This window comes from Chenopodium quinoa, unplaced genomic scaffold, assembly GCF_001683475.1.
Source record: "Chenopodium quinoa cultivar QQ74 unplaced genomic scaffold, ASM168347v1, whole genome shotgun sequence".
Classification (NCBI taxonomy): domain Eukaryota; kingdom Viridiplantae; phylum Streptophyta; class Magnoliopsida; order Caryophyllales; family Amaranthaceae; genus Chenopodium; species Chenopodium quinoa.
This window is the reverse complement of record NW_018745684.1, coordinates 7,805,741-7,821,747: the sequence shown is the minus strand read 5'-3', so window position 1 is coordinate 7,821,747 and position 16,007 is coordinate 7,805,741. Positions and strand designations below refer to the sequence as shown.

The 16,007-nt window shown below is 30.6% G+C and overlaps 2 protein-coding genes across 2 annotated transcripts; both read left to right on the top strand.

Moving 5' to 3' along the window:
- Nucleotides 1-11,622: 11,622 nt before the first annotated feature.
- Nucleotides 11,623-12,447, top strand: LOC110718019. The gene has a single exon (XM_021896820.1). It carries the CDS (start codon nt 11,623-11,625, stop codon nt 12,445-12,447), a length of 825 nt encoding a protein of 274 aa, XP_021752512.1.
- A 27-nt stretch (nt 12,448-12,474) lies between these two features.
- On the top strand, nt 12,475-13,207 carry LOC110718018. The gene is made up of 2 exons (XM_021896819.1): nt 12,475-12,808; nt 12,855-13,207. The coding sequence occupies exons 1-2, from the start codon at nt 12,475-12,477 to the stop codon at nt 13,205-13,207; spliced, it is 687 nt and encodes a 228-aa protein (XP_021752511.1).
- Nucleotides 13,208-16,007: the final 2,800 nt, after the last annotated feature.

Genomic DNA, 16,007 nt, shown 5'->3' with positions numbered 1-16,007 from the left:
TTCTTCGGTCATAATTTTATTTTATTTTTAATATAGTAAAATTGTTTTGCTAACAAATATATGGAGTACTATTTACATCTCTTTTCTTTTCTTTTCTTTTGAATAAAATGGAGTACTATGTACTAAAGATAGAAGATGTATATTCCTACAATTAAAAGTCATAAACTCATAATAATTAACAATTACGTGTTGAAAATTGGTACAAAAATTTTCCATCAATTTATTTTGAACATAAAAAAAAATTAAAAAAAAAAAAATATACAACACAGGTTATTTTTTTTATAGAGTACTTTTTAAAATTATTCTTTCTCATTTAATATGCATATTTTTTTAATAACAAACTCATCAAAACATTCGATGAGAAGTAAATAAATGAGATTGTAACTATCTTTGACCATAATAACAGTGCATTTCATTCTATAAAAAAAATGCGACATGTAATTTTAACTAATCTATTAAAGATATTATAATTTATAGGTGATGTTATTTCCTCAAAAAAAAATATCAGTGGTAAGGACATTTTTCCTATAACTTCAATAAAAACGCATAAATATTATACTAAGTATATTTACAATAATTTTATGTTTAATATTATGGGGATCTTAGACAAAAGATCCATTGTAATATCAAAAAACTAAAAACTCTTTACTCAATAAAGATCAATCAATCAAAAACTATGTACTAAAAGACACACCAGCTAAGACACGTGACATCTCCTGGTTAATTTTTTTCCCTCCAATCTATTTTTTCTTTTGGCTAAATGTTCTTCAAAGATATTATACATTATAAAATATCTTTCCTATTTTTAGCTAACATATATGTTAGGTATTTATAAATCATGATGAACTTAAATAAGGTCATTTTATTAAAATAATATTATCAACTAAGATTTTTTTATTTTCATTCTTTTCTTTCTTTGGTCGTAATTTTATTTTATTTTAAATATTGTCAAATTTTTTTGCTAACAAATATATGGAATACTATGTACATTTCATTTCATTTCTTTTCTTTTGAATAAAATGGAGTACTATGTACTAAAGATAGAAGATGTATATTCCTACAATTAAAAGGCATAAACCCATAATAATTAGCAATGACGTGTTGCAAATTGGTACAAAAATTTTCCATCAATTTATTTTGAACTTACAAAAATTAAGAATTATATACAACATTGGTTATTTTTTTATGGAGTATTTTTTCAAATTATTCCTTTTCATTTAATATTTTTTTTACTTTATTTTATAACAAACCCATCAAAACATTCGATGAGTAGTTAATAAATGAGATTGTAACTATCTTTAACCTTATTAACAGTGTGCATCATTTTGTAAAAATAATGCAACATGTAATTTTAACTAATCTATTAAAGATATTATAATTTACAGGTGATGCGATTTCCTAAAAAAAAAATATCGATGATAAGGACATTTTTCCTATAACTTTATTAAAAATGCATAAAAAGTATACTAAGTATATTTACAATATTTTTATGTTTAATATTATGGGGATCTTAGACAAAATATTATCCACTAAGCTAATTGTAATATCAAAAAACAAAAAATTATTTACTCATTAAAGATCAATCAATAACTATATACTAAAAGGGAGGTTCCCTGTAGGATTTCTCCTTTGGAAGGGATTTTTTCTAGCCTCCATTGCTAGATTTTTTTTTTAATGCTTTTTTGAAGGTTTTCCTTCACTCTTATCTTCTCCTTTTCTCTCTTTCTCTTTCATCTCTTTTAGTCTGATCTCAATTATAAATTTTTGTAGGGGCTTCCACCGGTGTTTTTACCGGTGGTAAGCCCCAAAAAACTTGTTAATTGCTTTTAATAAATGGACCCTATCTTTATGATGACGATCTCTATTATTATGCTAAATTTCTTTGTTTGTTTGTCTGCCAAAATTTGAAGATTTAGGGTTTTATAATCTTCGGAATTGAAGTATCTAGAAGGCCATATGAGTTTTTTCACCCAAACAACTAATCATCCGCGGATCTCAAGCAGAATTAGTGCTAACTCACAGATTGTATTGCTACAGATGAACTTTTTTTTTATTTAAGGCGATCGTTGATCGACTCTGCGATGTAACTAGTTATAAGGTGTTTTGTACTTAACTTGTGTTGGAATTTTAGATTTTCTAGGAATTGTTTGTAAGTGTCATTTGGCTATCTTTCATTAATTAAATCCTTTTTCGTCTTGTCAAAAAAAGATAATTATATACTAAAAGACACATCAGTAATGATACGCGTCATCTCCTAGTTAAATTTTTTCCCTCCAAAATATTTTAATAATCTTTCTTTTGGCTAAATCTTCTTCAAAGATATTATACATTATAAAATATCTTTCCTATTTTTAGTTAACATATACATTAGGTATTTATAAATCATGATGAACTTAAATAAGGTAATTGTATTAAAATAATATTATCAACTAAGATTTTTTATATTTTCATTCTTTTCTTTCTTTGGTCATAATTTTATTTTATTTTAAATGTAGTCACTTTTTTTTTGCTAACATATATGGAGTACTATGTACATGTCTTTTGTTTTCTTTTGAATAAAATGGAGTACTATGTACAAAGGATAGAAGATGTATATTCCTACAATTAAAAGTCATAAACTCATAATAATTAACAATGACGTGTCGAAAATTGGTACAAAAATTTTCCATCAATTTATTTTGAACTTAAAAAAAATTAAGAATAATATACAGCACAGGGTTTTTTTATGGAGTACTTTTTAAAATTATTCTTTTTCATTTAATATGTATATATATATTTTTTTTTTAATCATAACAAACCCATCAAAACTTTGGATTAGAAGTAAATAAATGAGATTGTAACTATCTTTGACCTTATTAATAGTGCATTTCATTTTGTAAAGATATATAATGCAACATGTAATTTTAACTAATCTATTAAAGAGATTATAATTTACAAGTGATGCGATTTCCTCAAAAAAAAAAAAAAATCGGTGATAAGGACATTTTTCCTATAACTTCAATAAAAAATGCATAAAACTTATACTAGTATATTTACAATATTTTTATGTTTAATATTACGGGGATCTTAGACAAAATATCCACTAAGCTAATTGTAAAATAAAAAAAATAAAAAAAAAACTCTTTACTCACTAAAGATTTATTATTATTGTCTAAAACCTTGTGCTGATCAAATTATGTCTACGACATAGGGATGGAGAGAGTTATCGCGCGGTTACCAATATTGATGATTTTGTCATAACTTAGGTATAAAATTCAAGTTAATTTCTCTTTATATAAAAATACAATTATTTTCTTATACTCTATATACATATAATTCCTATATATAAAGTGAAAGGGAGATTTGGGTTATAAATTTCACTTTCCTAAAGTACCCCTCTCATGTTTTTTTCTTTTTTTTTTTAAATACTACCATCTTGGTTCAAAAAAAAATAAAAAAAAATAAAAAAAATAAAAAAATAAAGCCTTTCATCTTTTCTTTTTTAAAATGTTTGTGAGGGAAGTCAAATTTTATTATTTAGCCTACATGACATCATCAACATATTTTTTTAATAACATATTTTTTTTTATTATATTTTACAGTATCAACAATTTTTAAACCTACTAATATTTTTTAATCAGAATTAAAAAGATAATGTAAAACCCCCAAATCTTCATCTACAGAAATACTAATATAATATGTATAATTATACCGTAGAGATAGACTTAGGCGTATTACCGCCGCGTGATTACGCAAGGCTACTCAAAATACTTAACTCAATAACAAACTTGCAGCGGAAAACTCAACTCTTCTTTTATTAACTTAAAAAATAGTAACCATTGTTATGAGTACTCAAAATAAAGACAAAAACCAACATTACCTAATGTAGGTGAAGCAAATCCCGACACTCCCACATGCTCAATCATGACTCCACCTACAATAGTCAATACTGCTTATCATTAAGGTAAACAGGGCAAACCAAAACTAATAGGAAATACGAATTAGCGAAAATATACAAAGTACGATAAGTGCAAGATAAGTAAACTCAATTTATTAGCAAACATGCTTTTAAAACCAATCATGAAATTCGAATATTTATTTCAATAATTCCAAACCTCATAATTCAAAACCAATTCTCAAGATTCTCAAAATAATTCCAATAACTCAATACTCAAAATTCAAGAATATCAATATAGTTTTCATAGCATTGAAAATCCATTCCTTTATTCCAATTTCCTCTCCTAAGTGTGCACTGTAGGAAATATGACTAATAGCAATCAAAATAATTAGATTAACTTATCTAGAAAATGTCGTGGCGTGACAATAGATCACTGCCCTAAAGTCGAATTTGTCCTGCACAGTATACACGGACTTATATCAACCGACCTCTAGGGATACACGACTCCAACTCTTCGGTGTACTATGAATAGCTAGATTGAAAACACTCTGAACATTGCCCAACCACTAGAGACTATCATTTTGTGTATTAATTTTTGGAGTAAAGAAGAGTAGTATATAATATTTTGTGTATCCAAAAGAAGTGGAGGAGGAGCTTCATTTATATAGTAGTTTCACTAAGCTCAAGTCAAAGGAAGGGAATTAATATTTCACGGCAACCATGCATAAGAAATCAATCAATTTCCTTTAATTATGCATGTATATTAATTAGTCTTCCATCTATGTATCAAATGGCAAGAGAGGAGGAAATATATGATGATCAAAGTCAACTAATTGCTATAATCATGGTATCAATCAAGCAAATTTGAATTTTTATCTTTTGAAGCAAAATCAATGAACCTAGACTTGGAGTTGTAGTATGGGAATAACTAATAACTCCAACATGCATAACCCCCAAGTTAATATCTTTATATTGAAAGACTATCTTTGAGGAAAAACTAGGTCATACAAAGTCCATAGTCTTATCAACCAAATCCGCATAGTTGGATTACATAAACATGTTTGTAAATCTTTAATGGATAATTCGATAATTCTTATGAAATTTCTCTTTAGAAAAAAAACCAACCTTTATAGTAAAATAACTCAAACTCTTTTTTATTTAATTCAACACACTTTAAAATCAAACCTTTTAGTAATTTAAACCATTCAAACATGCTATTAAAATCCATTCTTAAACATCATTATTTTTAAAAATTCTCAAATTATTTCATAAATCATCATTAAAATCATATGAAACATGTTATTCAAGCCAATCACTTTCAAAGGTATATTTGAGCCTAACCTCAAGTATTTTTCAAGAGGAACAATTTAATGTGAAATAGAAAAACCCCAAAACCAAACAGAAGTGCCCAAAAATTGGTTTCAAAGGTATACGGGCTGATATGTATGAAAAGAGGAGAAGAGAAGTAGGAAAAGGTTTAGGGAAAATAAGAATAAGAGAGAAGAAGATAATTGAGTTTTGATGTGAATAATATGAGAGGTATGAGGGGGTATTTATAGGCTCATGAATGAAAGAATTAAAGCAAGATTTTGTAGGAATAATTATGGTAAATTTAGTTTAAGAAATTACTTAGAAAAGAGAGTTTAAGAATTAAGGAAGGTTTAGTTATGGTGATTAAGAAATAAGGAAATAAGGTAAATATATAGTTTGATCATCAAATAAAAGAAGGCAAGTGAGCTTACTTGGAGAATAATTCAGAAAATAGATTATGGAAAGTGTTAAATAGTAAGATGATCATGAAAATAGTTTAAGGAAATAAAAGCTTGCTTGGAAAATAAGTATGAGAGATTTAGTATCAAAATATATATGATCAGTGGCGGATCTTTAAAAAAATTCTTTTGGGGGCTGATCATAACTAAATGTAAGTATAACATACCTACCTATACAAGCAGAATAATAAAAACAAATTTATAAGAAGTATGAGAAAATCAATAATTTAATAGGAAATAAATTACTATTACCTTAATTACTATGTCTTGATAATGTAAAGGAAAATCAAATGTTCTCTCTATCTCAAAATAATAGACATACTAGACTTTTTTTTCACTATTTACATACTAGCTCTAAGGCCTCTAAACATAGTGTTTTAGCATTGTATTAAAAACAAATTTTATCTTGAAATATGGTTTTAAAAAGGTATTAATTTAATGTTTAATATATTCAACACTTTACTATTATTAATATTTAAGTAAAAACGAAGTATATGTAAGGTCAAACTAGTGCACCAATCGTGTGTGAGCCACTAGCTGCAACGATATCGCGTGAGCCACTAGCTAAACTGTACATCAATTTGGAAAGTGTTAAATTATAAATAGTCAAATATTTTTTTTTTTAAAAAGAAGCACTGAATTGCAAAAATTGCTACTCAGTCCATAACATGCGTCCTAAGTTCCTAAGGGCTTATAAAACTTGGGAAAAAATAATAATAATTAAAAAAAATTAAATTTTTTTTTAAGAAAAAAAAAAAAAAAAAGAATCTAGTCTATCTAGTAGGTCTAATACTAGTTGAATGTCAAAAGTCAAAATTACAGCTGGAATTATAAGAATGAGATTAAAGGAGGTGTTGTATTGTAAAGATGGGCTTTTCAATGTGTAGATTTAGGCAGCAAGTATTACAATTGATGAAGACTGGTCTCGAGACTAGCCATATATTCATGCTCCCTCACCCAAACAACAGCATTTTATAGCATGAAACGTAAATAAGAGCTCACGTGACGTGACGTCACCAAGCATTGTGTTGTCAAATCAGGTATATATACCTGATTTAAAAGAAAATAAACCCATTTTTCATTTTTCGAAACCACCATACCCATTTTCTCTCTCTACCGTCTCTTTCTCTCTCTAGTTCATCTGAAACCTCCACAAACATTCTGAGAAAGCTTAGAGATAAAAAATTTCATGCGTAATCATGGATATTAGAAAAGAAATTGCTGGTGCTACCATAGATTCTGGAAATCAGCGTAAAAAAATAAGGTTATTTTCAATTTTTCGCTAATTTGAGCAACGAATGTCCCTCTAAACTTGTAAATATGTTCAATCAGTATTTAGATTTTGTTTATTTACAATTATCTCTCTCTAGCCTTCAATTTCAGTATTATAATTACATTTTTGGTTGTTTATTTTGATTTTTTGTTCATTTTGAATTTTGTATAATTTTGGTTGATTTATTTGGATTTTTGTACATTTTGTCTAGGGGAGCAAGAATTACATCATCAATGCCGGAATTAAGAAACAACAACTACGAGAGTTTAGCACCGTAAGCTAACTAGCCTGATTTTCTAGTTGATTCAAAGAATAAAAACCTAACTTTTTTTTTTTTTTTGAATTTTTCAGAATGAGAAAAGCTAATTCAGAGCAGGATATTGAAAACAAAGATTCGTAAGTGCAATTTTAATTTTTTGTTGATTATGGAGTTTAATATTAGTAGTTATAGTGTTATTGACTAAATTTTCATTTTGTAAAAATTTAATGTTCATTTTGTGAAAACGAACAGAGAGATGATGAAGATGTTCCAATTGCCATCAAATTGGCAAGAAAAAAAAAACAAAAAACAAGCGCAAAAATCCTACTCTTATAATAGATCCAACACTTTTAAATGATATCAAAAGATCAGCTAAGTAAGACATAGTTTGCTCAATTTTATTTATAATGATGTTCAATATCATGATCATTTGTTCATTTTAATTTCATAGTTTGGAACGCATAATTACTCTCAATTTATCTTAGTATTAAAAATGTTCATTGTAATATTAGAAAATGTTCGTTTTAGTATTAGAAAATGTTCGTTTTAAGATGATGAAATGTTCATTTTAAGATGATAAAATGTTCAATGCTGAATTTAGTCATTTGTCAAAAATTTAATAGAGGGTGATGCTGAATTTACTTCTTTGTTCATTTTAATAGTTGAGGATGTTCATTTTGTTTGAAAGCATGCCCATTTACTGTTTAAAGGCATCACAATTATAAAAATGTTCAAAATTTGAAGAGTGAATGTTCATTACTGATAGTTAACTAAAGACTAGGGGGGATCATTTATTCATTTTCATAGTTGAGGATGTTTATTATTTTGTAAAAGCGTTTATCAAAACCAGAGGGGTTAAATACAAGAGACAATAATCAATTGAAGATCAAAATCAAATTTAAGAAAGCAAAATCAGAAAATGTTTTTGAGAAATTGTTTATTTGTACCTTATTATTCATATGGAAACGTATACAACTAACCCTAAGAAAAAATGGATTTGTGACTTGAAAAATGATGTAAGTGCTCTTTATGTTCATTTCTTTTAACCCAAGTGTTCATCTTTTCAAATCAAATGTTCATTTCTATAAATATGATCCTATTTTTAAATTATTGTGTTAAATGTTTTGCTTATGTGTATTTTTTCAGCTAGGTTGATCAATTGAGGAAGTTATGGGTCGTATATTGTGCACAACTGATGCTTTTTGAGGGAAACAAGTACCACCAAATGAACAAAATGGCAGCAAAAAGAAGACAGAGAGAAAGTGATTAACTTCAATGTTCAAATGCAAAACAATATATGTCTTTATGTAATATACAATATGATATTTCTTCAAAAGAGTATTTCAAATTATATTGAATGATGAATGTATATAAACATATGTTCTGATATTTGATAATACATTTGTAAATCAGAATAAAATTATATTGAATGATGAATGTATATAAACATATGTAATATTCATTTTCTTTTTATAAAATTTTCAATAGAATGTTTTGATATAAATTATAAATTTTTAATTAAAAAGTTGATTTTTAAAATGACAACTCATGTAAATCAGAAAAGTTCATTCATTTATGTAGAATCTTAAAAAAAATTAATGATAACATTATCAAATAATATCAAAAAATCACATAATATCGATTATCAATAACATTGTTCATAACATCAACATAGAATGTTCATTCATTTATAATAAAATCAAATATGTTCTTTACAAGTAAAATTGTATGCTTCAATGTATAGTATAGTATGATTCAATGTATAGATCTTGATGAATCTTGTATAGTATGCTTCAATGTTTGACAAAAATCCCTATAAAAAGAAAATGTTCAATAAGAAATAAAAATAAAAAAAGAACAATGATAGCAAAATTATATACTTACTAAACTATGTTATTCATTGATCAACCATTGAAAGAATTTCGTTGAAATAAACATCTCTAACACCTCCAGCTTTAAAATGCTTCAAACAAATAAAATGTATGTCAAAGTATATAAATAATATACATGTGCATAACTAAAAACAATAATGTTCAAATATATTCACCTTACTATTCTTATCATGAGATGGATCTTTTGACTGAGTAGGAATTGCATCACCAACCTTATAAATTATTAAATAACAATGGTCGAATAATGAAATGTTCAAAGTAGAAGGATGAAATGTTCATAATGAAAACAATAATGTTCAACTATATTTACCTTACCATTCTTATCATGAGATGGATCTTTTGACTAAGTAGGAATTGCATCACCAACCTTATAAAAAAAAATTAAATGTTAATAGTCGAAAAATGAAATGTTCATAATAGAAAGATGAAATTATCATAATGTAAAAATGAAAATTTCATATTTACCTTATCCTTTTGAATTTTGTTAGCTTCAATTGACTGAGTAGTATCCTTGTTTAAAACAACCAATCCTGATCCTTCAATGCTAGAATTTGAATAAATCAAATGAGCACCATTATAATAAACTCTAGTAAAATCCAAAAAAAATTGTTCAATGATAATAACAAATCATAAACTAATTGTTCATACAGAATAAGACATTGTTCAAATTTAGAAACATATATGTTCATTAATACCTCAGCAGATGTTTGAACATTAAACCTAAACATACACCATCCTTCCCAATAGAAAACTGAACAAATGTTGTACAACCTGTACGATCCACCAATTTTTCATACTTTCTGGTGTTCCGTTTCTTATTGTCTTTAAACCCTTCATTTGAACAATAACTTTCTCATAGTCCATTCCCCCAGTGCGCCTACTACTTCTTGTCTTTGCCTTCCTAAAACAAAATTCTTTTTAAAAAGCATACTCATAAATCGTAAGCCTCTGCATCACCCTTAACAGTCTTCAACATTAATTCAGATTTGTCTGCCTCATGAACTATTACTGGATCTTTATTCACTGAAAATAGTAAATGTACATAATGTAGTCATATAATGTTCATTTTAGAATCAGGTCATACTGTATCTGATAAAAAATGTTCATATCAAAATAATAAAATGTTCATTTATATTCGAAAAACATGAAAATGACCAAAAAAAAAGTGATTAATTCATTATTGAAATATTGTTTATAATCAACATAATAAATGTTCAATTTAAAACACTATAATATTATTATAAAACAAACATCGTATAACATGTACAATCACTGAAAATAGTATAACATGTACAAACACTATATATTGATTTTGTTCAATCAAAACCAAAAACACATATATAAAATAAAAAGTATAAATTCAAAGCTTAAATTATTCAATCAAAAGAAATCAAACATTAAGCAATTATTAATTACGGAGTATATGAAATAATCAATTAGCAAAATAAACTCCATTGAATAAAAAAAGCACAAAATTATTCAATAAAGAATAAACTCCATTGAATCAAAAATGCACTAAATTACTCTATCAAAGTAATAAATAAACTTACATTCATCCAATAATGAAGGAAGAATCCCACATGAACAATTCGTAGCAAGTTCCATTGTTATTTACAGACAAAAGAATCGAAAATCTTGAATACCTTGAATGTGTAGAGCAATTCAACACCAGAATTAAAAAAAAAAATATCAAAGATGAACAATGAGAAAGAAAATATTGTAAAATCGAGAAGAGAAAGAAAGTTTGAATTAAATGGAAACAAAATCTTATATACTCAACAAAGGAAAGAAATATGGCTCGAAAACAAAATTGGAGATGTGAGCCAGAAAAAAAATGATGTTGTTTAGAGGAAGGAAAAGAAAATATGGCTGAGCTCAGCTCCCTACCACAAAACGCTGTCGTTTTGGAGGGGGTGCAGCAAATGGTAGCTGGTCTCGATACCGGGTAAAAATTTGCGCAAGTATTATACTACTTCCGTTAATTGTTTTGTGCAACAAAACTAGAGTTCACGGTTGTCAATGCAAAAGATAAGGGGCAAAGTTTAGAGAGAGTATTAGAAAGTAATTAAAGTAATGAAGGAGAGAGAAAGTAGGACCCCCCACTCCTTTTACATGGTGGGAAGTCAGTAAAAAAGGAGGGAGGTGTTTTCCCTTTAAAATTTTCACCAAAAAATTGAAAACATTTGAAAAACCAAATTTTTGAATTTTCAGCCAACTTGACTCATGTTTTTCGTCTACTTTTAAGTGGAATCAACAGATGGAATTCATACAATGCAAGGCATATAAAACCAGCTTTCAACCAAGAGAGCATTTAATGTTTACAAAAACACAAGTTCTCCCAAAAAATGACATTGTTCAAGCACTTCCTAAACTGATTTCTTTACAAAAAATTCCCCTAGACTACAGTTAGTGTTGCACATCTTCAGTCTTGATCACCAATCTACCTCCATTGACTATGTATTCACAAAGGGCGCTAAGTCTCCCAAAAAAAATCAACAGCCAGCCCTTTTACATGTTCTGGAATCTGCACACACACAAAGAAAACAGGAAACATGGCAGAAATAGGTGAAGGGTTGTCTTTTGATGTTGATCAGCTTCTAACTGAAGAAGCACTGGCAGAGCTGTATTGTGATCAACATGAAGCAATGCAAGATGAAGATTTTGAGCAGGATGAATCAGAAAATGAGATGATGCAAGATGAACCAGAAGAAATAACCAATCAGCAGCAAGGCACACAAGCAGATGATGCAAACCAAGAGAGCCAACATGAAACAGACCATGGGACTCAAGGTGCCAGCAGAAAACAGCTGACTATGCAACAGAGAAGGCAGATTGTTGATGCAACGCTCCTTACAATGCAAGATGGTCAGTTACCCAAGGGTCACAGGAAACAGTTAAGCATCCAATTCAGAGTTCATAAGTCAACAATCACCAGAATCTTTATTGACATTAAAAAACAGATGCCACAAGGGAATATGATTGATGTCAGGACTAAGAAGTTTGGCAGAACTGGTCCAAAGCCAAGGGAATTTTCTGATGAATACCTACAATCAGTCCCTCTGTATCTTAGGCAGACAAAGAGAAGTTATGCAGCTGCCCTAAAGATTTCTCATGTCACTCTCCACCATTTGAAGAAAAAAGGGAGGCTGAGAACACACACAAGCAGTAACAAACCTGCCCTAACATCAGACCACAAGGTTGCTAGACTCAAATGGGTGATGTCACATATAAATCCAGTCACAGCAGATGGGGACCCCACTTTTGTTGACATGAACCATGTCATACACATAGATGAGAAATGGTTCTTTCTCAATCCTGACAAGAGAAGATTTTATCTCCTTCCAAGTGAGGAAGATCCATACATGGCACAACAGTAAAAAAGATTCAAGCTAAAGGCAAGGTTCATGGCCTTAATTGGGAAGTCATTGTATGACACAAATGGGGAACTACTCCATGATGGGAAGTATGGCATATTCCCATTCACAGAGAAAGAGTTAGCAAAGAAATCAAGCAAAAACAAAGCAGCAGGCACATTGGTAACCAAGGCACTCCAGAATGTGAACAGAGAGGTTATTTGGGAGATGTTGCTCACAAAGGTCATACCAGCAATTCAATCTAAATGGCCAGAAAGTCTCCCAAAAAATGTTATCATTCAATGGGACAATGCAAGGCCTCACCAAGTGCCTAAGGATGAAGAGTTTATTGCAAACAATAGCAAATGGGTTCAATATTCAACTTGTATTTCAACCAGCACAGTCACCTGATTTAAATGTGTTGGATTTAGGCTTATTTAGGTCAATTCAGTCTTTGCAATATCAATCTTTCCCTAAGAACCTAGATGAGCTTGTGGACAAAGTGATTGAGTCTTACAACACATTCAAGCCTCAAGTGAACAAGTACATTTGGGTGACTTTGCAAAAGTGTATGATCAAAATTCTCAAGGCACAGGGAGGGAACAAGTACAAAATACCACACATGAACAAAAAGAAGCTTGAAAATCTGGGCATTCTACCAGAACAAGTACAAGTGAGGAAGGAAGTTGTTGTGGAAGCTGTGGAGTACCTAAACACAATGTTTAGGCCAGCAAATCAAGGTAGTCAGGATGCGGCAGAGAATATGGAGGTAGATGCAGATTAGGGGACTCATCAAACCAACCCAAGGAGGATGAACAACATGGACTGCCACACATAACCACTTAGCTGTTTCTATTAGGTTTTGTTTTTTTTTTTTTAAATTATGTTCATGAATAAGTGGTTAGGTGTATTTTGTTGATTATGATGATGCAACCATGTAAGGCACTCACATGTAACTTCTTTTGTACCCAAATTCAAATATGGAATGAAAATGAAAATGACTTTTGATGTGTGGCCAATCTATCCATCTGAATAGGTTATCACATTGTTGAATACAACACTTGATACCAAAGTTACCTCAACAACAATCTCAAACAAGAAATTGTTGGAGCAAAACTCTAGTGTCAAGTGGAATTCAATGGAGTCCCTTCATCATTTGGATGAAGACAAAAAAGCACTCAAGTGTTATCAAAACACATATGGGGGACTCACAACTTGAGTGTATCCAGACAAAACCAATTGGGACTCCTCATTTTAAGGGATTTGTTAAACGTCGCCCGCAAATCTCCACATAAAGCCCACAAATATTTTTACTTTGACTCTTTTGCCCTTTTTCTAATTTTTACCGAAACCGTAATTCACTCTCACGAAGAATGTGGAGCTGGAGTGGATCGCCGAGGGACACCGAAGAGCCGTCATCGTCGCCGGAAAGCGAGATAATCCGGGGGAAAAATTACGAAAAGTAGGGGTGGCGTCTGGTCAGGACGCCGCCACCATGGCTGTGGCGTCCTGGCCAGACGCCGCCACCATGGCTGTGGCGTCCTGGCCAGACGCCACCCCTACTTTTTGTAATTTTTTTTTTTTTTTTGTAATTTGTTATTTTTTTATTTATTTTTTTTCTTTTTTTTTGTAATTTTATGTAAACTTTTTGTAATTTTTTTTAAATTTTATTTAAAGTTTTTGTTTTTTTTAATTAAACATTAACACAAAAAATTCTGATTTAAAAAAAATATATATACATTAGAAATAAAAACATTAACACATAAAACAAAAATATTAAACATTAACAAAAGAATTCTGATTTTCCAAAAAAAAAATATTAGACAAAAAAAAAAAAAAAAAAAGAATTCTGATTTTCCAAAAAACATGCTCCACTCCCCCCGCATTTCATACATTCTTACCGCATTATCTCATCTAGATTCAAATCCACCCTTCAAGGTAGCATCTCATGACTCCACGAAAGAGCCGGGACAAAGATAAGGCAATAAGAACAAGGGGAACCTGAAAAACATCAGCCACGACCCGGAATCCGCAGTTACCATCTCCGATTACATCATTCCGCTAAAACTTGTTTGTCTTGTACGTTGAGTCGATCAAAATCACAAATGGCCAAGACTTGATCATATCAGCACAATCAGGATGCACAAGGAAAAGATGAGTCACCTCCGCTGTATCTTCATCAGAATCAAACCAGAACAGGTAACCACGTGATTGTGCCTGGTGTAGCAGCTGCTGTATAGGGTTCCTTCCCTCTGACCGTTCAAACCTGAGTTGCTGTCTGACGTTGTAGATGTGTCTTCGGTTTGGATGGTCTTCTGGAAATTTCTCTAACACAGATGCTAATATTTTAGCAGGCTTCACTTGAGCATCACTCATTTCTTTCACAACTAGTTTCGCAGCAGGACTTAAGCCGCTCAGTTGTCGATGACCCTCTTCATATACTATCATCTCATGGTTGTGATACCCCCATTTAGAGTAACCAATCACTTCCCAACCGTCACGACTCCGTAGTTGTCGAACCTTTACTCTGAACTCACACCCACAACCTTTCCGCTTTGTATCAAACCGAGTGGCTGTACGAAAATCTCTTTCTTCTCTTTTGCGATAACGGTCACATCTCAAAATGCGATCCATTCTACCATCCCGTTGAGATTTATGAGTTACTACTACCAAGCAAAATCCAGCTGCAATTGCAACCTGTTTTGCCCAATCAATCGCCTGTTGAGCTTCTTCGAATGGACCATCATGTCCAAATATCCCACTGTAATCATTTCCGTCTCCACCATATTCCTGCATCAATTATATATTACAATAAATACATTTAACGGATAATACATTTAATTTCTATATTTACACAGAATTAACACAAAAAAAAGCATAATTATATATAATCAAACTTAATTTTTATAAAAACCCAATTCGAATTTTCAAACTAAATTTAAAAATATACCATTTCGAATTTTCAAATTTAATTTTAAAAAAACCTATTTCGAATTTTCAAATTTAATTTAAAAAAAACCCATTTCGAATTTTTTTAAAAAATCATTTTCGATTTTTTTTTTAAAAAAAAAATTAAATAAAAAACAACAACAAAATCAAAAAAGAAAAAAAAATTAATTTATAAGGGTGGCGTCTGCCAGGGCTGCCACAGCCACTGGACTGGCGCCTGGCAGGGCCGCCTCACCCAGTGGAGTGGCGCCTGGCCAGGACGCCAGTCTGGTGGTCTGGGCGTCTGGGCTGGACGCCACTCTGGTGGTTCTGGCGTCTGGCTTGGACGTCCAGGCTACGGTTTGGGCGTCCATCCTAGGCGTCGGAGCCACTCCGACGGTAAACCGTGAATTTTAACGTTGACTTACCTCGTTTTCCGTCGACGACGACGTACCTCCGGCGTCCCCCGCATCTCCGGCCTGCCCTCCGGTCTCCCCCGGCGAGCCAGTACGGCTCCACATTTTTTACACCGAGATTATTTCAATTTTAGAAAATGGGCATAATGGTCAAACCATATCATATTTGTGGGCTTTATATGGTAAATTGCGGGCGATGTTTAGCGTTTCACGATTTTAAACATCACCTAGGGACTGAAA

What these genes read in the sequence shown, in the direction of transcription:
- LOC110718019 (XM_021896820.1), top strand. Translation starts at nt 11,623, where the DNA reads ATGGCAGAAATAGGTGAAGGGTTGTCTTTTGATGTTGATCAGCTTCTA.
- LOC110718018 (XM_021896819.1), top strand. Translation starts at nt 12,475, where the DNA reads ATGGCCTTAATTGGGAAGTCATTGTATGACACAAATGGGGAACTACTC. An exon ending in ATGGGTTCAATATTCAACTT is followed by an intron (nt 12,809 to 12,854) that starts GTATTTCAACCA and finishes TGTTGGATTTAG; the next exon opens with GCTTATTTAGGTCAATTCAG.